Genomic DNA, 24,085 nt, shown 5'->3' with positions numbered 1-24,085 from the left:
TATGTAATTTTTATTCTTATTTTATAGTTTCTCCAAAAATATCTATTTTTATGATGGATTAAAATTTTCAAAAATTATATTTACATTGTAGAAATTAGAAGACTAATTGTGTCCATATTATAATGTAAAAAATAAGCCGATTATATTGTTTATCATTAAAATAATATGGTAGTCATATATCAAATGACCGTTGCAGAAACATTCCGCTCATAAGACCTAATTAATCTATCTCTTTTTAGGGGATGGGACCTAATTTGCCCTGTTTAACCAAAAAAAATTAAAAAAAAAAGGGTCATACATAATCACCTAGTAGGCATTTAATTTTTGTCCCTTAGATTTTTGTCTTGACACACAGTTGTGAAGGTTTCAAATAGTTGTTGGGGTTGTTCCCTCCTACTTGAAGGATGAAGCCCATTTTAGTGAGCTAATATAATGTTTTAACCATATGGGCATTTAACCTTGGGCCCATATGAAATAAAAGGCGATAAGAAAGTCAAAGAGGGGGTTGAAATAAAGAGTGTGCAGCTGGAAACAAGAGTGGATTATTCCCAACAATTTTTCAATAGTTAAATGTTTTATTTTAAGTACAAATTTCTGACATAGTCACCCTTTTTCTTTTTGACTCCATTGATAATTATGCTTAATTTATATGTTTAAAAAAAAAAAACAATGTTTTGCTATTTTGTTTAGGATGAGTAAATTTTTTTTTGCCCTTGCAGATAATTAACAAAATGACACTTCAATATCTCTCCAACAATAGCAATAATGTTCCATATACTCAACCTAAATAAAGTGTATATGTTCTAACAACAAACGTTAATTTTTGTATTGATTCAAATAGAAATGTGCAAAATATATTTTTTCATTTGCTCATTTAATTATTTAAATGAGCAAACTATACAGAAATCAATTTGCTCATATATTACCGCATTGCCACAAGTTGTAAAGTGCATGAGCTACCATTTGACCAATGAAAAAAAGCATCACAATTTAAACCTTAATTAAAAATTCAATCACCACCATAAACTAAATTAACGAAGGGGATGTGAGATTATAATTGTCTTTTTTTTTTTTTTTTTTTTTTTTTTGGTAGTTAAGATTATATAAGAAAACAATAATGCTTGTGTGCAACCAGCTACACACTGTAACTACATTTATTTATAAAATAGGAAAAAATTTCTGTAATAATCTAACCTTTGTCTCATCCGCCCAAAATAATCCCCCCTTTTTAATTGACACGTTTCTATAGTCACGGAATGTTAATAACATTTGAAAGCAAATACTATATGTAGTAACTTATTAATATTTGTGAGAAATCGTAGCAATATAAGAGCATATTTCTATTGTAAAAGCTAAGGGTTGATGTAGTGCAATAATACCTAAAATGCCATTAATTTTACAAACTATTATAAAATGATTGGAGTCAATAAATTTAGAAATAACCTATATCACGTATCACGTGCATATAGATCTACCTTGTATTAAAATATGTTCAAGCCCTTTTATTATTACATGGTGAAATATATTGCTCTAAATTAGAGGTGGCAATGGCCTAGCCAGGCCAAAGTTCGGGCCAAAAAAATTTCCCAGCCCATTATGGGTTGGGCCCAGAGGGCTTTTTGGATCAAGCCGAGCCAGTTTTCTAGGCCAGAAACTCAAGCAATTATTTCACAAAATCATAATCCATCATATCCCAATATAATGACAAAAAATGAATTAAGAACTTAACATTCCCTATACCCTCACAATATTAAGAAAGTTGATTCATTTATAAATATCGAATTTTAATAGAGAACAAAAAACCTAAAAAAATTTACACATAAAATTCTCTTAGAACGAAATTAAAATACTTGTAAATAATTTAAGATTCATATAGTCAATCTTCTTAATTTAGTACAAAATCAAATTAAAATCGTGTGTAAGTTGAACCAGTTTAAAATCTAGTCAACAATAATATAAGACAATAACAAACACTATAAACGTGAGGCCACAATATTTGGGCTCAATAGAAGATCGTTTTGCACATCAAACTTCTTTGCCATAGCACGTAATATTCCCTTTTGAACTTTTCCTGTAGAAGTCTTTGGAAGCTCTTTCACGAAACATACCTTTTTAGGCACCATATAATGAGGAAGATTATTTCTACAATACGTTATCATATCTTGTTCCGTTACACTTCCATCTTTACCACTTCTCACAACAAATGCACAAGGGCTTTCACCCCATCGCGGGTGTGGCATCGCCACCACAGCCACCTCCGACACCGTTTGGTGTCGATAAATCACCCCTTCAACGTGTACACTATTAATATTCTCACCACCGGATATGATCACATCTTTTAACCTATCCTTTAATTCTATATACCCGTCCGGGTGTATAACACCTACATCGCCGGTATGGAACCACCCGTTAGCAAATGCTTCTGAGGTGGCCTTTTCGTTCTTGAAGTATCCTTTCATTATGCCACTACCACGTATCACAATCTCCCCTGTCGTCTTCCCATCGTTAGGCACACTTTGCATTGTTACCGTATCTTTAACATCGACGTCTGCTATGCTTAGTGGACTAATCCCTTGACGCGCCTTCAATTGTGCTTGTTCCTCTTGTGAAAGACCATCCCACTCCTTTTGCCACTCGCACACTAGTGCAGGGCCTACTGACTCGGTTAGTCCATAACCGTGTACGATATGAAACCCGAGTTTCTCCATCTCGTTAAGTAGTCCTGGTGGAGGAGGTGATCCACCAGTGAGTACTTGGACTTGGGAGGTTAGTCGCACGAGCTCGTTTGGCTTGGCTTCTCGAATGATGTCCAACACAATCGGTGCACAACACATGTGAGTGACTCCATGGAGTGCTATGCTTTTGTAAATTATAGATGCGGTTGTATTGCGTATACAAACATTAGTCCCGCCTCGAGCAGCAACTCCCCAAGCAAAGGTCCATCCGTTACAATGAAACATCGGTAAGGACCATAAGTACACGGGTTCGGTTGCCATCTCCCAACCTAAGATCATACTCAAGGTACTTAGGTAGGCTCCTCGATAACTATATACCACTCCTTTAGGAGAAGACGTCGTACCGGATGTGTAGTTAAGAGCAATGGGATCCCACTCATCGTCGATCTTTATTGGTACGAAATCTACATTTCCCATGGCAATCAAGTCTTTATATTCCAATTCATTGTCACACTTTTTGTTTTGGTGAGCATTCACACTTGCCATAGTTTCAAAGTTTTCGCTTTCGTGTTTTCCATGTTTATTTGTAGGAGAATCCATCTCTGTGATGATAACAATAGAGGGTTTCGATGTTGAACGTTTTGGATCATTGTTTAAGAGACGAAGCGCCTCGTAAGCAAGAGGGATGTACTCGTAGTCCACAAAAAGGATCTTAGCTTCCGAGTGGTCGAGTATAGACTTGAGAGTATTGGCGTCAAGCCGAGTATTGATGGAGTTGAGCACAGCTCCTGCCATTGGCACTGCAAAGTGCATCTCGTACAATGCTGGTATATTTGGGGCCAATACTGATACCTAACAAGTTGGACAATATACAGTCAGTTAAGTAATTCATGTAGCAAAAAAACTTAACACTTTGCGTTTACAACAATAACATTTTTTTGCAATATGTTTATTGTGATGTGACGACCCCTTTGATAAGTGATACTCCATAAATAACGTCAATGCGAACAGATTAAGGTAAGAATGTAATAAACATGTGTACATAATTGCAAATTATAAGTTCCAACTGAATTTTTTAATGGCAAGGAGGACCTTGACCAGACTTCAATACTCACGGGACTTCTGATTCAATCTTTGTGAATCAAGCACTTGGGAGTACAGGCAAGGGGTAAGGAAATTCTTACCCTCAAGCACCCTTACTGGGTAAGATTTGAACTTAAAACTTGTAGGATCCGAGGTAAGCACCCTACTAAGTACTCGTCAGCCAACACTTTGTTTGTACCAATTGAAAAATAATAGAGCTTGCAAAATGAGTACTATACATTCACCTACGGTTTCTAATTTGCAATGTGCTTATGTGCATAATATATTTTGATTTTCAAAGCCAATGCCCAAGCAACAAGGCAACAAAATTATAAAGGGTCTTGTATCTTATATTGCCTTGGGCCCATATATAATGATGAATGGCCTTGATCTGAGTAATATCAGCCCTCCCAATTATATTCTTGCTCTAAACTGTCTTATTAATTTTTTTTTTATTAATTTCTTAATTATGGATGATCCTGATTTTAGAAAGTGTATTACCAAATTGGTCTCTGCCCTCTATGGTGACTTTTGATGTGAACAAAAATAGGTAATATACGTGTTACCATGCCATGTGGCAGCATGTGACAAATACAATTTTCTCACCAATTGTCCTCGAGCTTTATAAAAATTCATCAAATAACCTCGTGTTTTTCAAAATTCAATAAATACCCTTCACCTTTTAACAAATACTTTAGTCGTTAGTCATTAATGTTAATAATGACACATGTGAAGATATGATTGATTCATTTTCATTATTTTAATTAATTAAAAATTAACATTTTTTCTTATCACACAAAACGATGCAATTAGGTTTTTTTTTTGGCCAATTTTGAGCTTAAGTTGGACTCAAAAAAGGTCAAAATGTCCTAAAAAATTTTAGCGGAAATTTTTTTTGATACTCAAATTGAGAAAAGTATAATTTTTTTAATAAATAATTAAAATATTGAAAAAGAATCAATCATATCATGACATGTGTTATGATTAACCCTAATGACTAACATAACTAATGATCGTTAGTTATTAAGGGTACTTTGAAGTATTTTTGAAAAGGTAAAGGGTATTTGGTGAATATTGGAATTGAAAACGCGAGGGTATTATTTGATGAATTTTTAAAAAGCTCGAAGGCATGCATTTGGTAAAAGAAACCGAACAAAATATTCTCACACCCATTCAATCTTTTTTGTTCAATAACTACTTAAATTTACATAAACAAATTAAAGAGAGGAGAGAGCCCTACTTCTGCCCATGTGAGAGGGGTTCAATTCTCACCTCAAGCAAGTGGATTCCCTAATTTTCCTCCTACTTGCATATGGAGATTCTTCTTACGCATAGAAAGGGAGGAGAGCTGAAAGTTGGGTGTTGCCAGCAGGGAAAGAGTAGGGGTGTCCATTTAGTTTTTGATTTGGATTTATGTCAAATTAAAATTCGATTTAAATTAAAATTCGATTTTTAATTTTCTAATCCAATCTAATCCAAATTTCTCACCAAATCTAATCTATGATGCAATCCGATCCAAGCCAGATCAAAATCTCAGATTCGAAAACTTGAACTAAATTTACATTGCAAATTAAATTTACTGCAATATATAAAATGTGCAACTGAGATATGTTGTGATTAGTAATGGTCTCCGCACTCAGCTCCATACATTCACTACAATGAATAATTAATCTCATTACCAACTTATCTTACATAATACAATAGTCAATGAAAATGCTTAAAACTCAGTCGGTCAAATTAGGTCAACTTAATAGGGACAGAAAAAGTATTTCATATATTAATTATACATAATCAATGACATGTGGGCCAGGGAAGAGTTAAATTGCAATAGAGACAAATGCTTGCTGTGACACTCAAATGTGTAGTCTTATGATGATAAGGCGGCCTGTCATGTTTAATTCACCTTATTTTTACTTATATTTAGAAAAATTAAGTTTAGATTAGATTAAGTCAAAAAAATAAGTTCAAATCAGATTAGATTAAAAAAAAAAAAAAAGTTCTGACACATTTTATCATTTTATGTGCGATTTTTTATCGTTAAATATCTATAATTTACATTGAAAAAAATTATGAAAATTATATATTTATAGAATACACATTATTACGACTTTAACAAGGCCCCAATTGATATATTTTTTCTTTATAAATTATCGTACAGATATGGTCAAAGTTTGGTCGAATCAGACAATCAGATCAAATCAAACCAAATCAGATCATCAATAGTAAGGTGAACTAAACAAGCCCTAACACAAATGAACCAAATATAAATTAGTATAATGCTTAATAATGTGGTATAATGGTTATTAAGAAAATGATTATTTCTTTATTTTTTTTAGGGTAATGCTATATGTAGCTTTTAGGGTTAAAAATAAGTAATATCTTTTCTAATTTGGTATTAATTTAAGAATGTATGATAAAATCATGCGTAAATCAGTGTAATAATATTATATTTTAATTTGTTTTTTTTTCTAATTTTAACTCCTTATATATAGCCCTAAAGGTTGTGTATAACATTTATTTTACGTTTAAAAAAAATAATGAACCACTTTATTTTACGTATACCTTTAATTAATAATAAGTAATAATTACAAAGCACAATTTTTTTTTTGATGTATTGACTTATACATTATTCTGTTTTGATACGGATATACCATAATCATACCTGTAATTACACATTCTATTGTATCTACTCTATATTTTCTTACATCCATCCATCCATCCATCTTATAACAATGTCTCTTACTCTGTTTTCCTAATACATTAAAAGACAGCCAATGGAGTATTATTATTTATGAATACAATAGTAGTGTGATTATTTGACTAGTTAATAATAATAAGACTCTCCTCAAAAAAAAAAAAAAAAATAATAAGATTAGTGTATAAAAAAAAAAAAAAAAAAAAAAAAAAAAACAGGATGACAATTAAAGAACATAACAACTATGGACAAAAAAAAAAAAAAAAAAAAAAAAACGTTAACTAACCACGTCATTTTTGGCAATGCCAAGGGATTGGAGGGACGAAGCGAGGCGTCGACAGCGATCGTAGGTCTGCCGCCAAGTAAACCGAGCACCACCGTATATGATGGAGGTACGGTTAGCATAAAATTTAGCAGCTCTTTTCAAGAATGTGACTGGAGTAAGAGCTGCATAGTTTGCCTCGTACTTATTCATGTACTTGTTCATGATTTGTAGCTAATCAAAGGACGCAAAATTAATAAATGTTTTGACACTTTAATTGGTGTGATGCAATGCACATATAAATGGTGAAATTGGGGGGTGACATGATTTATAGGTCACTTGTAGCAAACGGAAGTATTCAGGACCGCTTGGGTTTTTTATTTCCACGTTTTCTCCTATTGACTTTTTTTTTTAACTCTTGTAATGAGAGCAATGGAAAGTTATTGAATAGGCCCATTTTATTATTAAAGTGCCTCCCTTGCGACTTTTTGCATTATTTATTGGAAAAGTTGTTAAAATAATATAAACTTTAGCCCGTTCTTCTTAATAATACTCCCTATGTCCCTTATTTTTTGCCCTATTTGACTTTTTACGGTTTTTAAGACGTGTGTTCAAACGTATATATCTTAATTTCTATACGCATAAAAATTATAAAAGTTTGATATAAATAAAATATACAATAAGATGATTCTAACAAGACCTCACATGAATATATTATCGCTTATAGATTATCGAGAATTTATGGTCAAAGTTTTATAAGTTTGACCCATAAAATTGCAATGGGGCAAAAAATAAGAGACGGAGGGAGTATAACCTTTAGATTATACATGAATATTACAAACCTTTGGATCTTGTTAATTTTAAACAAGACATAACCAGTTGGTAACCTGTTAAACGGGTTAACCATGATATGTGTCGCTATATGATTGCTTTAAATTATTGTTGGTTTTTTTCCCTCTCTCTCCTCCCAATGTACACCACTATTGCACCACCTGCACGCCATCTCCGGCAGCCCCTAACCCCAGCCCAACCATCGAAGACCCCTGCCTCCCCTTCCCCCACCACGAAACCACCCCTCCTCTTCCCCAGCAACCGCAAAAAGCTACCCTTCCCCTTCCCCTTCCCCCACCCTGCAAACCGCTCATCCCCTTGCCCTAGCCCCTCGAAAAACCGTCCCTCCCCTTCCCCTGCCCCCGATAATCGTCCCGGCCCCTTCCCCTTCCCCAGCCCCGAAAACAACCCCTCCCTTTCTCTAGCCTTAAAAATCGGCGCGGGATCACTCCTTTCTCCGGCATAAAATCGCCGCTTATCACTCCTTTCTTCGTATTCAACGGGGAGGGGGCCGTCGAGGGAAGGGATTAGGTGTTTAACAGGGAGGGGAATCGCGGGGTGAAGGGATTATGTGTTTGACGGGGAGGGGTTGCTGGAATGGTTTTTTTTTTTTTTAATCAAAAATTACTTTTTTTTTAAAAAAATAAAAAAAAATAAATTTAGACCAATTATATGATGACAAGTGTCATAAATAACTTTTTTAACTGATTACAAGTTTTTTTTTTATCTTGTTTAAAGTTGAGACCCCCTAAAGGTTGTAATATTCATGTATAATCCAAAGGTTGTATTATTAATATTAACGGGCCAAAGGTTGTATTATTTTTGACAATATTTCTTATTTATTTAACTTATTTTAACTAACGTTTTCATTTTATGTTTTAACCTTTTATTGTGATTTATATTTATTGATAATTTAAAGTATTATAAGTCTAAGTTTTGCATTAGTGTATGTGCCCAGTTAAAATGGGACACTTAAAAAAAATGGAGGTGACCATATTTTAACTATATCAATTTTTTTTTAAACCAGGGATTCAGAGTGATAGATTGATCTATTTAATTTAAAAGTGTTCGTTTAGGAAATTTAGATTGCAAGTAATCAGTAAGTCTTTAAAGGAGAAACTTGCACTTACAACTTAATCCTACTTAAACATTAAATTTGTGGTTAAATTGAGGTATGTAAATAACATAAAAGTCAAAACATTTTTATTAGAATAAAATGAATGATGTACACTTTCCACCTTTTCTTAATTTACTATTTAAACCATGCACGTCTGTCAATACACATTGATCATTAAATTTCCAAATTACATTGTACGGAGTAGTAAAATTTATAAATATATAATTTTTAAGACACTCATTGAGACAAATTAAATAATACCCCCTTTCAAAAAAAAAAAAAAAAAAAAAAATAAATAATACCCTACATAACTATCGAGAAGCTAAGTTACAAGATTCAAAACAAGAGGATTATAAAAACGGAAGGTTGTATGTCCTATACTTAGCTTCACGTCAAAGACCTTTAGCCTTGGATCTTTCAATGGGAATCATTGATTCACTTTAAAGCTTAAGAAGAGATCTAGAGAATGTGATGAAAATCTTCAAATTGCTGCCCCCCTCCCCCAAATTGACTTGTAGAAAGTGAAAGTCTGAATAAATTGTGATTTGGTAGTATCAAGACGAAATCACATGAGAATGTGCTCAAAAGCGATATCATTAATAAACGGCAATACATATAGTATTACTGTCCCTTTATTTTTGCCCTATTTGACTTTACGCGGTCTCCAAAATGTGTGTTAAAACGTTTATATCTCAATTTTCATATACCTAAAAATTATAAAAAGTAAATATTAATTAAATTTATAATGAGACGAACCAAACAAGATCCCACATGAATATATTTCTTTTGGTAGAATAACGAGAATTTATGGTCAAAGTTATCAAAGTTTGACCCACATTTTAGCAATTGGGCAAACAAATAAAGACGGAGGGAGTAATAATTAACCTTGATTAGGAGACAATTCAAAACATAACTAACACTTCATCATTACATTATTAAATTAAAATGGTAGGATGTGTTTTTAAATCATAAACGAAATTTGTTGACTTTTTTTTTTTTTTTTGTTTTTTGTTTTTTGTTTTTGTTTTTGTTTGGAGAACCACAAGGACGGGTGATGAGAATCGATTCTAAAATCTATTGAAATCGGGAAGGGAGCTCTAACCACTTGAGCTATTCCTCACTCTCAATTTGTTGACTTTATAGAACTACTAGTATATTTTTACAGTATTTTTTAAAAACCATGTAAATTATACATTAAATCAAATGGAGAATAATTTTGCTTAAAAAAACAAGAAAATGACGCACATGACAAATAATTTAAACAATATATACCCCTTGTGGCCCTATTGTCTTTAAAAAAAATTTGGGAATACATCAATATACTGAATAAGTAATCTCTTTGAATCAGGAGATAGAGAAGCTCTAACCACTTAAATTGTCCCTTATTCTCATATTAATTTAATATTAATAATTGTGTAGTTAATATTAGTTTATAAAAAAAATTATTGTAAATTAATTAAAGATTTTTTTTTATATATATAAATTTTTTATGAAAGTATTCATTGCTAAGTGCTCCCTTCGATTCTTTTTTGCTCTTTCCATTTAGTATCGGCACTATTTATAAGTTAAGAGAATCTTTTAAATTACTCTCTTAAAACATAATACTTCCTCCGTTCTTTTTTAGTTGCTTCACTTTTGTTTTCACGGATTTCGATCCTGAATAATTTTTGGAGTAGAGCTAGAGAAAAAAAAAATGGGGCCCATGTGGTAGGAGTGAGAGAGATAGAGAGAATTTATTAATTTAAAAGGAAAGTGATGCACCTAATTTAAAATTTCTTTTTTAGGAAAGTGATATAACTAAAAAAAGCGGAGGAAGTATAAATAATTATACCGGGCTGGGTCTTATTTAAGAATGTATTGCATAATGTGAGAGAGTGAAATACAAAATAGAATAAAGTAAGAGAGGGAATATTAAAGGTGAATTTGTGTAAAAATAGGTCCTCCCTCTTTTTTTTTTTTTTTTTTTTTTAAGTGTTATACTTTTACGTTTGACAAAATTACAATTATTGACACCAATTTTGAGGGGTTTGGCATTTATTGACATCAACTTATACCACTAGTTAGATTGACACCAACTTGAGTTAGAAAAAATGAAAATAACATTAATAATTCCGGAGTGGGCCTATTTGCCGCCGGAAAGTTAACATTTACTGTATTTAAATTATTTTTAGTATTTAGAAATTAATTATTAAATAATTAATTTCATAATTTATGCTAATGCATTAATTTTTGTTTTAAAAAAGGAAATTTAATTTAAAAAAAACCCCAACTCTCTCTCTCCTCCTCTCTTCAATCATCTCCTATGTTCATTCTTCTTCTGTTTCCTCTTCATTAATTGCTTACTTTTCCCAAGCTTCTTCATATCTTTCCATGTTTATAATTTTAAGTAGTATGCCGGTTTTGGCAAAATTGGAATCATTATTGAGCAGTAAATAATAAGGTTTCAGTGTCAATTTTTAATTTTTATGAATGTTAGAATTATGTTTTGCGTGAATGGATTATTATGTGTTGGCGTGGGTTACAAAACTTGAATCATATAGTATGTGTTTGGGGTCCAAATAACTTGTATTTGGGCCCAGTCCACAATGAAAATAATTAAAGCCCAAAGGACAAGGTTCAACCCTCATTTCAAATAAGCCAAGTCAGGTACAACAAGGCCCAATCAAATGACAGCCCATTTGATTCCTCAAGCCCAATCCATCCAATTGGAGTAAGGTATAAAAGCTCACATTTTTGCATATTTACATTCATTCACATTAAATGCCTCAAGCAACAAACTCTCTTGCATAGCTTTTCTCTCATTATCTTACATCCGTACTGACTTCGGCATCGGAGGGGCCTTCCTCGGCACAACCCCCGAGGCCAGTTTACGTGTGTTTAGCTGTGCAGGAAAACCTCAATTCGGTTATCACTCGAATTGTGCTCCATCTCCACTCATCCGAAGGACCAGCTGAAGGTCCATTGTTTTCTAACCGAAACAGTATGTGTTATCAATTCAGTCGATAACTCTTCGCCATCTCCAATTTCTTCAACGTTGTCTCATATTTGGCAGAAGAGATTAAGAAGATTGGAGAACATAAGCATAGAAGATGACTAGAGAAAGGAGGAGAGAGAGAATTGGGGTTTTCATATTTAATTTGGGCTTTTTTTACAAAAAATTAATTAGCACATTAACATAATTACTGATTTAATAATCCATTTTTAAATACTAATAATGATTTAAACACACTAAATATTAACTTTTTGGCGAGTGAGTCCCACTCCAACATCATTAATGTCATTTTTTTTTAACAAGTTGGTGACAATTTAATTTGTGCTACAAGTTGGTGTCAATGAAATGCAAAACCCTTTAAAGTTGTTGTCAATGGCTGTAATTTTGCATGTTTTTCACTATTAACAAAATAGTTTTGACTTGACTCTTTTACTAATTTATAAAGCGCAAATGTTGTTGTATAATATATTTTTGGATTCGTTATAATGTATACTTTCATACTATCAATTTTCTTATAATTTTAACTAACATATACTTCGTAATTGGCTAAAATAATGATCAAAATCGTGTTTTAGTATGTGTTTGGTCAAATTGTAACACTTAAAAAAGAAACATAGGGTGTATATAAAGTAAGAGAAAGCACGTAAAGAGGTGTAATTATTGAATGAAGGAATATAAAAGAAATGCCTTGGTGCTTTGTTGTTTCCCAAGTTAAAATTCCTAGCTCCTCCATCAAAGTTTCGTCCACCCGTTGTTGTTGAAGTTATTGCTTTTATGGTTGTGGGTGAACTTTTGTCTCTTGAAGTTGCTCTGGTTACCCTCAGGGTTTCCAAAACTCTGCTATATGTCTTTTCTCTTCTCCTTTCCTTCTATCTCAGCCAACTCCTTCTTTTCCTTCAACTCCAATGCATAGAGATGTGCAAACCTTCCATATACTTCATCTGGAGTATCAAACACTGATACAGCTTAAGTTGAAGATCAGTAGTTAAACCACTATCAAATTTCCTATCCTTCGCTTTTTCTGCAGCCACGAACTCCTTAGAAAACCTCGACGGCTCAATGAACTTCGTGTAATACTCAGTCATTGACATCTTCCCCATTTCTAAGTTAGAAAACTCTTCAGTTTTTTGTTTCTGCAGAAAATGAGAAAACTAGGGTAAAACTTATCCCTAACTTTCTCGTGAAACACAGACCAATCAAAACCCGACAATGCTTTAATAGTTGCTTCATTTAGTTGCCACTAAAAATCAGCTTCACCTCTCAGATAGTAAGAAGAACAACCAACTTTTGAGGATTCTGGGCATCCCATCGCCCCGAATAACTTTTTGAATTCCCTTATTACGTTCTCTAACATAGTAGGGTCAGGTTCACCTTGGTAAGTTAATTGGTGGTTTTCTTTGAGAAACCTTTTTGAATAGCTCACCCTGAGAGTCCCCATTAGTAGAAGAGTTTTTGGCCAACTGTTAAGCCACTGCAGCTAGTTGCCTCACTACTTCGCTCAACTCATTCCCTCCATTGTTATTATCTTCACTACCACCTGCCATCTTAGACCTCTTGAATTAAAAAAAGGGGTCTCTTATTAATTACAGCCATGTTTAATTAACTCTCAAATTAAGTACCCATTCTATTAACTTACACCAAGCATACATACACATTTAATTTAAATACCAATTTGAGGTTGCAAAAATTACAACTCTCAACTTGTAGCCTTGTCAACACATTCTTGATTTTTAACCAACCATTCATTTAATAAAACATATCATTAATAAATAAAATAATTCCCATGATTCCCAAAGATTGAAATGATGGAGTAAGAAATATATCATTGAGGTGGTGTAGTAGGAAATGAATCATGAAGCAAAAAAATGATATAAATTTTATTAATGAATAAAGGAATGATTGGAATAAAATGAGTTCGAATAACCTACACAAATCAATAGGTTTGTTGGCTCACTGTGGCCATGCCACTTTATGCACTGCTATAAAAGAAATGACTATAACCGTAAAAATGAAAACTAGAACTCCTATGAAGAAATGAAACTACAAAATCAAATTCTTTCGGACAATATTCGACTTGTCTTTCGATAAATTTTAGCATCCAGGGTTGAACTCAGGGTCATCATCATCTTCCATTGGCTCAGGGTTCTCAGGCTCTTGCTTTACTTGAAAAAACTCATCATCATCCGAAGAAATATAAACAATGACTGGTGATGGGGATGGATTTGGATTAGGAATCTCCATGATTGAGATGTCTATAGAATGATTGCTCTCTTCCATAGGCTCCTCTACCTCGTGCTCTCCATTAAATTCTGGTTGGTGACCTTGTGATGGGGAAGTACTCCCGGATTGATGGCTTGAAGAAGGGGAATTATTCCCTGCTTGTTTATCTTGATGAGCATAGTAATTTGAAAATGAAATATTTAAGTGATAGCAATGATACCGCTCAACTTGGATGAGATAGGAAATCAAGAATATATAGGCAGGGTACCACTGTCCATAATAATCATTATATTTTAAGTAATTGGGGATGTCCCCAGGTAAGAAATCAATAAATTTTGTTTTGACAACCAAAATTAAAGTTTAGATGCGACGTCCCTAGGTAAAAAGAATCTTTATATTTTATGTAATTGGGGATGTCCCCAGGTAAATATGGGGGTTCATCAGGGAGGCAATGCACAATTAAAGTTTAGATACGATCAGGAAGTTCCCACTATTTGTCTCCAAAAACATTACTTAAGTAGGAACAATGAAAACAAATTTTCTTGACATAATCAAATGGATGCTCATAGTCTTTCTTACCCAATGTCCCATTTTCTGTGTATTTATTAGGAAGAATAGGGATCCTGAAAAGAAAAATGTTTAGAAAAGAAATCCCTTCCTAAAAGAAAAAGAAAACAATACATACTGTTCTTCCATGAATTTAAGTTTGATGTTCAATCAAACAATTTTATTTATTTCTAATCACATAATTACATGCTTTACACGTCATTCACTTCACATGATCAAACACCACAAACTAAATAGTTGATGCATACAAGAACATGGATAATTCTAACTGATATGCCCAATTCTTTCCTACCCAATCTCACAACACACTTTTAATCGTTTAACACAAATTCATACCTTAATCGATCCTTCGTTTTTCTGCAAAACGAAAAAACTAAAAATATTTTTGAACTCTTTTTACTCAAAAAATTTCGAAAATATACCCCAAAAATAGGACCAATTTATGGCCCTACCAAAAAAATTTCAGACGCCCCTTAATAATTAAAAAAAAAAAAAAAATCGGACCATTTTCTTAAAAAATTTCGGACTTCTCTTCTAAAAAAAAAGTTTTTGGACCTCTTCTTTTAAAAAAAAAAATCGGTCCTCTCAAAAATAAATAAATAAATAAATTCGGAATAAAATAAAATAAAATCAACTCAATTTCAAAAAGACTTGTAAAATAAATACTTGGCTAAATTTAAAACAAAAGTACCTTAAAACACGTTTTTGGCTTTTGTGGTAATAAAAATCTAACCAAAGCTCCCAGATACAACTTTGTAACACCTTAGAAATTCCCTCCCTTTAAAATACCTATTTTGCCCTTTTTAAAATACAAAATTGAAAAATTTAAGACATTATAACCACCGTGATAAGGGCTAATGCAATTGTCAAAGACACACAGCGAAAGACTCGTTTCAAAAACCATTTAAAACAAAACTAACTTCAATAGTCAAACCAAACAAAAGCAAATTCAAACCAAACTCAAACAAAGTCTACCTACAACTTGGAACCATTATAGGCCTTTCAAAACCCAAACCAATATTTAAAACAATGTGTTAGTCCAACAAGCAAATAAATAATATTCAAAGTAAATTAAATAAATCATATTTTTATAAGAACTAAACAAAATTCGCTCTTCACTCATGTCCCCAACATGAAAATGCTGCATTACCTGAAAAGTTTCTCTCTAATTTGTCCTAACTACTCGCCATAAGAAATGGGTTGTAGTAGTGCCAAATAAAGACAAGGGCAAACAAACACACAAACACACAATCAGCAACGCTGAGTACATAAGCGTAAACGAAACACACTATTTTATAACATGCTTACAACCTAGCATCACACAACATACCTTATTTCCATGTTTTCAAGCACACAACAAACAACTCACACAGTAGACAATTTAAATATTTATTCATTTGATTACGCATCGAACGGGTTTCGAACCAAATCCCTACCCCAAAGAATTGGGGCAAATTACTCCGGGAGCTAACTGGGTAAGCATAAATGTCACTCCGGGAGCTAACCGGGTAGGCATAAATGTCACTTATGAGTGACAGACGTCCTACGCATAATAATAATAAAAGGAAAATACAGCGTCCTATTTAAAACTATAAGTTATGGCAAATATAAAGTCGCATAACTCCCCCCATATGTTCATACTCAAGGTATATATGTTCTAGAGTTTTGGTGCGTATCCTCTTTTACTTTACGTTGTTTACATAATTTATACTTGGTGATGACTCTCAATCCATAACACAATCAACCAGCATGAATCACTCAAGTAATCAAACGTTCCAGTTCAATTCTTGAATATTTAGTTATCACATTTATTTTAATGTTGAACCTTTTTTAAAATTACCTCGATGTAGAAACACGTTTAGCTTATAAAGCATCGCAAATCCTATCCCTCAATGTATAAACACCTTAAGTGCACTTAGGCACCGCAACATATTTTCTTATCCCTGTGTACAAAGGCACTTAATAGCTCAATTCCCATGCTTATTACATCAATAAAAATTATATGAACCAAAATAAAATTTCATTTCAATATTCCAAACCCAATTAAACATTTAGTTTAATTAAACATACATGTCTTTAATTATGCCAATAATAAAAGTGTGGTCCATACTTAATATTCCAAACATCATCAATTCCAACAATAAATCATTCCACAATATCCATGCCTCGTAAACAATCCACCAAACCAATTCAATTCAATAGTTTCAACCAATTCCTAACATGATACTAACTTGAAACTAACAAAAATAAATCCTAGCATGCTTCTACACGCTTAATAAATGTTAAGTACGCGTACGTATCTCAGATACAATCTAAAAATCGTCACGGCTAAACTAAGTCACTCACTTGGAAGTCTCCTACAACCCATAAATACCAAGAGACACTCCAAACAAATTTCCAGTAATATAAACACACTTTAAAACACTCTTAAACCTCTCAAAACATGTTAAAAATTATTTATAATCAGTAGGTTTTATTCCCAATTAATAGGTAATTAAAAATCCTGTAAGAAACTCTTAATTTAACCTCTACATGCATTAAAATTACAGCAATATAAAACCATTAAAACTTGCTGTAAATTGTTTTTAATACATTAATTTCAATCATATAAACTAACCACAATCAATTTGCATCAATAATCATCAATTTAAAAACCTAGAATTTCATTAATTTGTTGCTTTTTCATATAAAACATAAATATGAAACTTATGTAAAACACCATTAAAATCATCATGTTAATACGCAAAATCAATAATAATATATCAAAGCTTAATTAAAAATCAAGGCAAGAACAAATTTTTTTTAACACAATCGCACATGCACAAAAGGGGAGGGGAGGCTGCCACGCCTTGCAGTGGCCGACTGGTGGGAGTGGTGGTGGTGGCCGGCCACCCTTGTGGTGCGTGTGTGTGTGAGTGACGTGAGGGAGAGGGAAAGAGGGAAAAAAGAAAAGAAAAGAAGGGGAGAGAGAAAAATAAAGTTTACCTCTTGGGTATTTTTACCTTGGGGAAAAAGTCTAATTTTTGCTCTTGGGTGAGTATTTATACTCTCTTTCTTAAACCCTCCTTCCCTAGACTTTTCTTATTTACCCTTAATGAATCCTACTCCGAGTAAAAATAGATATTGACTTTATTTTTAAATCCTTTTAACTTTAAAACTCCTTTGTAATTTAAATATGCCCCAAAGTTTTAAATATAGAAATAAAATATTTTCAAATAAAAAATAATGGGTTTTTATTTAAATAAGCCTTTAAAATAATTAAAAATGAAATGAATAATTTATTTCAATTACATAAAATACGTTATACTAAAATAATAATTTAATTTATAAATCATACAAAAATACGGAATATTACAGTAATATAACCATTTTTTTATAGTTTATTGTTGACCCACTAGAATACAATAGGGTTAACACGATAAATATATTGAAATATATAAAAAAAGAGGCAATTGATTTTACACACTATTAGAAAAAATAATGTTTTTCCCAATGGCCAAAAACCGTTAAAAAATGCAGCCAAAAATGATTAAAGAGGATTTCCGATGGCTTATTGTCGTAAATGTGTTGTTGAAAATCCATTCGCCCAAAAAGTACAATTTTCTAAGAATAAGCTTTCGGATGAAAAGCTTAATTCTGACAGTTTCTATGGCAATCCGAAATCCCTATAACTAACGATCGACCAAACATCGGAAGTCTGACTACCTACTCATAGAAAATCAACTGACAACAGGCCCAAATTGTCGGAAATTAGTGGTTTTTCAGAGTGATATTTTATGATAACTTTTTGTAAAAAATATTAGGAAATTTTGATTTTTACCGATACCACCTCTACATTTAAAAGTTTTATTTTACCACTACCACCACCAAAAAAAAAAAAAATTAAAGTTGGCTTTTACCACCAATAACCCTCAACAAATAGATTACGTCCATAAATTCGTTAGTGAGGCCTACCATGTACATGTGTCACCATATAATTTGACAAAAAAAATTAAAATATCAAAAAAAAAAAAAACAACCTAGCCACCAACTGGCTGGCGACACCCCCACCGACGGACTGACTCCTAACCACCGCCAGAACGGCTCCCAGCCCCACCGCCGGAATGGTACCCCAGCCCTAATCCAAGCCCCAACACCCCTTCCCTAACCCCATCGGATTTCGACCCGCTTCCCACCAATTTTCGACCCCCCTGGTCACTGAATTCCGACCACCCCTAAAACCCCCTCCTACCTAATTCTGACCACCCCTAAAACCTTGGCCACCACCAAATTTCGACCCCCTCCCTAGCCACCACCCTTTTAACCACGCCCTCCCATTTTTGACCACCCATGGAAACCACGCCCGAAACCCTAAACTCAATCGGCACCGTTGAAACTCCACACCCATGGCTGCTGGGCCTATTGCTGTTGGGCGGTCGACTACTTTGTGGGCCAGTTATCGGTGGGCTAGACCAACCGGGGTGGGGTTGATTTCGTTGGCCTGATGGTTGGCATGGAAGATCGAGGGAGATGAAGAGAAAATATCAAAAAGGTGGGCCCCACGAATGGATTCATCGGAATCCGTTAGTTGGTGGTAAAATCTAGTTTTTGAAAAAAAAATTGGTGGTAAAATAAAACTTTAAAATGTAGAGGTGTTAAAAGCCAATAAGTGGTTTTTTTTAAGGTGGTAAAAGTTAAGATTTCCAAATTATTTTATGAAATTAGATAATTTAAAATTATTGCACTTCCAACACCATTATAATTATTTTTTATATTAACAAAAAAAGTTGTTTGTTCACTGATAAAAACTGATTTTTATATATGTTTAAACTAATTGTTAGAATAAATGTTTTCGAAAAAAAAATAAAAAAATAATGGTGTTATCGATATTGTAGCTATAGTATATTAGTGCCGAATCTAATAGTATCAAATTAGTATTTAGTAAACTACTCCGTACTGCGGAGTAAGTTCTTATTATGAATAAAAAATCGCTTGCACCATCCATGAGTAGTATATACCAGTATTATATAACTAAATAAATAATTGCTTCAAAAAAAAAAAAAAATATATTAAAAACATTATTGTAAAACGTTGACAGATTGTAATAATTTTATTAGATATGGAAAAGAAATAATATAAGTTGGGAATTGTCGGCTGAGAAATAAGTCTAAGATGTTGTCAAAAGAAATAAGTCTAAGATGACACCCTAGTACATTCATAAAATAACGTGTATGCTGTACAGTTGTACAATAGTTATATGACTCATATACATATACATTATCCACCCTCCCAAGCACATACATGACAAGTCATCAAGCCAGCTAAGATATGACCTCATCCAATCATACTGGTGGACAAATACCTCGACCTAAAGATTATTTCATTTGTTTTTTCTTTTAATTGATATGCTTTTTTATTTTATTATTTTTTTAATTACGAATGCCAACATAATGTATTTTTTATGAATCATATATAACGTATTTCGTATTGATAAAATTCATGTTAAGAGCTGGATTGAATAATATTGATATGATCTTTGAGCTATTGTAGCTTATGATAATTAAGAGAATTACTTACATGTTTTGTTTGGATCATTCCATCAATTCATTTGTAATTAACAAAACCATTTCAACTATTTTGATTTGAAGGAATATTTGACATCTACAACATAGAAATGATTCAAATTGAGTAAAAGTAGAAATTATTTAGTCGATATTGAACCAGAGAAATTATACAATCAACATTATATTGTTTTCACACAAACAAAACTTTAAAAAAAAAAAAAAAATATAATATTGAAATGTTTCAAATTCTCCAGAACTATAAATTAGGAGTAATTTCAAAATCATACAAGTAATTCTCAAACAGAGGTATGTGATCATTGTAAAGCTTAATAGTCAATAAAATGACACCTTCTTCATTTGGGCTTGGTATAAAGAATGCTTGCCCCTCATGTCTAATACCACCTTGGGCCACAGTATTGGGCTTTCCCCAACCAAAATCTCCTAAATTAAAAGGGAGTTTGGCCCAAGAATTTATCACAAGGTTTGGACATGTAACATGTTCCACCCCACGTACGAGTGTATCCAGATTAGGCTGTGATTCTATGTAATCAATTGCCGATCTCAAGTATTCCGTGCTTTCAACTTTCTTTAGTGCTTCGTGAACCATAGTCGCGGCATACGATACCGGCTTGCACGTGATATCACGCGCCTTAGCAACACAAGCTGCAAAGAAAACGACATTTCCAAAGTATCCTCGTGGTAGAGTTGGATCCCTCAACCTTGACCGCCCATCAGTGGGTATATAGAGTTTCACATATTGATCACCTGTTAAACCGCGTGCTCTACATGTGCTTCTCCATATGTGCCCAGCTAGCACCTCGTATGTACTTAGCTTCAAGGTTTGTGCCTCTTGGGGTTGAGAAGTTGCATGTAATTTTAAGGTATTTATGTAACGTTTAGAGAATTTGAACATACATTCCCTTGCGCTTGACATTTCACCTAAAATCATAGCCACCTTTAGTCATTGTTTGCTACTTGTATATAAAAATTTTATTTGTTCAATGCACACCAATTCAACATAGGCAAATATAAAAGAAATAATTCATAATTGGAAGGATCTTTTATTGAATTGGCTAGTTTAGTAAAACTATATACCAAAATAGCTGCTTTCAAATTCTAATTCAAACTAGCCAAATATTACCAATAACCATTTAATCATTTTTCTTGTAAACCGGATTGGAATATTCCTTAATTTTTGGTTCAATTTCGTTTGATAATATTTGAGAAGATTCTATTAAAACAATTATCATTCTACATCCCAACTAAATGATTAAAAAAAAATGTAGTAAAAAAAAAAAAAAAAAAACTAAATGATGAAATTAATTTATATTTAAATAATTGTACTCTTTAATTTAAAAGGATATATACAAAGCAATGATTATATATATATATATATATATATATATATATATATATATATATATATATATATATATATATATATATATATATATATATATATATATATATATATATATATATATATATATATATATATATATATATATATATATATATATATATATATATATATTTTAAATTGTGTGTTGCACGGTCGCTTGTATTTTTTTAGATCGGACTATTTATGTGTTTATATGATAATTTTATAATTTTATTCGTTGTTTATTTATTTTAATTTTTTTTTATAATAAAATAAAATGTAGATTTTTTTCCCTTAAAGTTCGACTTGTATAATGTAACATAATTTTTTATTTATTAATTTAAAGTCCCAAATTTCATTTGTCAATTTTAAATTTGTGGCATTTGATTGATTTAATTTAGAAAAAAAAATTGCAATTCTTTTTTTTCATTGGCTTAATAACTTTCTATGCGCCGCTCTTACAACTTAGAGAAAATAGTACAGTACATGTGGATGTAAAAGAGGTACTAGCTAAAATGCTAAACATTGGAATATTGAATTTATAATAAAGTTTGATAAAAAAAAACTAATTATAATTGTTTTTTTTTTGTTTAAATTAAGTAAATTATATTGAACCAAAAGAATGGGAAGATTTCAAATCCGGTTCGATTAAGTGGATATATACTATATGTAATAAAAGTATTTGGCCAGTTTTGGAATTAGAATATAAAAATAGTCATTTTGGTAAATAATTTTGATAAACTAGCCAATTTTATAAAAGATCCTAATTCGACTTTCATTAACACTAGTAAACTAGTAAAATTTGACACTCTTCGTTTTAGATAGATTTTGTATTATTCACATGTCTTGTTTTAACCATAAAAGTGTGTCAACCATCAGATACTGGGTAAATATAAAGAAAAGTTTGTGTTAGAATAATGTGACTCGAACCTGTAAGACCCTTAGGTAGTATGGGTGGCAAAGGTGGCTCATACTCCAAATGTCGAAATTTGATCTGAGGCGGATCACGGGGAGCAACATAGAGGGCCCGATCGTGGAAGGGCATAACGGGGAGGTCAAGCCCCCTAGCAAATCTAGCCCATGATACAAGGAAGTAACCAGACGCAAATCCATCAATTACATTGTGGTGTGTGGCGCACCCCATGCATACACTACCACACTTGAATCGTGTGACTTGAACCATTAGCAAGGGGAACGACGAAAGACCACCCGAGAAATCGCACGTAGGGATCGCTACTTTGCGAAACTCGGTACCTAAATCCGCAAGAGTATGCGTTGTTTCTACCTCTTTGAATAAGGCACCGGCCGCATTACAATCGATCTCGTATCGACCATTCTCTTCATTCTTTTTTAATCTTCCTGCCATCGGATAGAATGGCACTAGAATTTTACGTAGAGACTCCTTTAAAATCTCTGTGTCGAAAAATTTTTGCCCGTTATTATCCTTTACAGGACTATAAACGGCTAAAATGTTGGTGTGGGAATATGGCATGCGTATGATCATGTCTAGCCTCGAGAGCCAAAGATTTCGCTTTGGAGTCTCCTCGGCCGGGCGCACCATGGTCGACTCTCTTACGATCACGCTCATTTTTGTAATATTTTTTTGGTTTCTCAATCTTATGTTTAAAGCTTAAAAAGTGATCAAAACAATGGAGGACTTATGAATTAGAGCTTGGGATACAATTAGCGTAGACTTTTAAGTGATCAAAAGGTATCTAGGCCAACTACTATGTGATAGAATAAACAAAAGGGAAGAATATTATTGTGGCCAACTTCTACTCGTATAATATTATGGAAAGAGTGAGTCATGCTTTGTCTTTGAATTAGTGATTGATGATTAATAAATTTCATCATCTTAAGGAAAAGATACTAGAAGCACTACTACTAATAAAAAAAAAAAAAAATGCATAAAGAACTGTCAAAATAAATTTTATAGAACATCTTAAGACGGTTTTTTGTGGTGATGTTTGGTGTAGATGGGGAATAAGATTGAGATAATGAAGCAATAAATGCAAATTATTCCTTTATGTTCATTAAAAGGAAAATAAGTCATTTTCTTTCCTATCTTTACCGATCCCTTTCTTTATACTATCTTTTATTAAGATTTTAAATGAGACAAATAAAAGAAAACAGAGAAAAGTATACGCCATGTTAAATTTTATTGAGAGACTTATCAAAATATTGGCCTAACAACATATGAGTAAAAATTTGAGTAGGCCTAACGTCGTACTAATTAGAATAATTGGGATTATAGTAAGAGGATTTCGATGTTATTTAATGAATGATTGAGAATATACTTCACAAAATATGGATTATCTTGTTATGATTTGAAATCATTAGAATTTAGAAATGATTAGTGGAGGTATATCCTTTTTTAATTTTGAAGAAGTCATTGATTGCAGATGTTGCACCAACTACACTTGATTATTGTTTGAAGTGCTCCTACCAAACTTTTGGTGATCATCAGTTGGAAGACAGCAGTTGATTAATGGTTAGAAACTTATTGTTCATAGTTTAAAAATATATGTCAAATTTCGACTTTTTGCATTATTTGTTTTTTATATACTGTATATAACTATAGGTTTTTTTTTTTTTTTTTTTTTTTTTTTATTTTTTTATTTTTTTTTTATTTATCAATACTAGCCTAAAACATGTTATCATGTACAAATGTAAATTTTTTGAAATAGTACAAATACTGTTTTCTTAGTAGTATATTAGA

The 24,085-nt window shown here is 32.4% G+C and overlaps 2 protein-coding genes across 2 annotated transcripts; both read right to left on the bottom strand.

The window, feature by feature from the left end:
* Positions 1–1,887: 1,887 nt before the first annotated feature.
* LOC110707262 (butyrate--CoA ligase AAE11, peroxisomal-like) lies at positions 1,888–7,834 on the bottom strand. Its single transcript, XM_021885277.1, has 2 exons — positions 6,740–7,834; positions 1,888–3,527 (listed from the first exon to the last, which is right to left on the bottom strand). Exons 1-2 carry the CDS (start codon positions 6,938–6,940, stop codon positions 1,974–1,976), a joined length of 1,755 nt encoding a protein of 584 aa, XP_021740969.1. The 5' UTR covers positions 6,941–7,834; the 3' UTR covers positions 1,888–1,973.
* An 11,425-nt stretch (positions 7,835–19,259) lies between these two features.
* On the bottom strand, positions 19,260–23,488 carry LOC110707261 (anthranilate N-benzoyltransferase protein 3-like). The gene is made up of 2 exons (XM_021885276.1): positions 22,297–23,488; positions 19,260–20,924 (listed from the first exon to the last, which is right to left on the bottom strand). The coding sequence occupies exons 1-2, from the start codon at positions 22,952–22,954 to the stop codon at positions 20,242–20,244; spliced, it is 1,341 nt and encodes a 446-aa protein (XP_021740968.1). The 5' UTR covers positions 22,955–23,488; the 3' UTR covers positions 19,260–20,241.
* Between the last annotated feature and the right edge of the window lie 597 nt (positions 23,489–24,085).

This window comes from Chenopodium quinoa, unplaced genomic scaffold, assembly GCF_001683475.1.
Source record: "Chenopodium quinoa cultivar QQ74 unplaced genomic scaffold, ASM168347v1, whole genome shotgun sequence".
NCBI classification, from domain to species: Eukaryota; Viridiplantae; Streptophyta; class Magnoliopsida; order Caryophyllales; family Amaranthaceae; genus Chenopodium; species Chenopodium quinoa.
This window is presented reverse-complemented; position numbering and strand designations above follow the sequence as displayed.

What these genes read in the sequence shown, in the direction of transcription:
- LOC110707262 (XM_021885277.1), bottom strand. Translation starts at nt 6,940, where the DNA reads ATGAACAAGTACATGAATAAGTACGAGGCAAACTATGCAGCTCTTACT. An exon ending in GCATTGCCAAAAATGACGTG is followed by an intron (nt 3,528 to 6,739) that starts GTTAGTTAACGT and finishes CCAACTTGTTAG; the next exon opens with GTATCAGTATTGGCCCCAAA.
- LOC110707261 (XM_021885276.1), bottom strand. Translation starts at nt 22,954, where the DNA reads ATGAGCGTGATCGTAAGAGAGTCGACCATGGTGCGCCCGGCCGAGGAG. An exon ending in ACTACCTAAGGGTCTTACAG is followed by an intron (nt 20,925 to 22,296) that starts GTTCGAGTCACA and finishes CTATGATTTTAG; the next exon opens with GTGAAATGTCAAGCGCAAGG.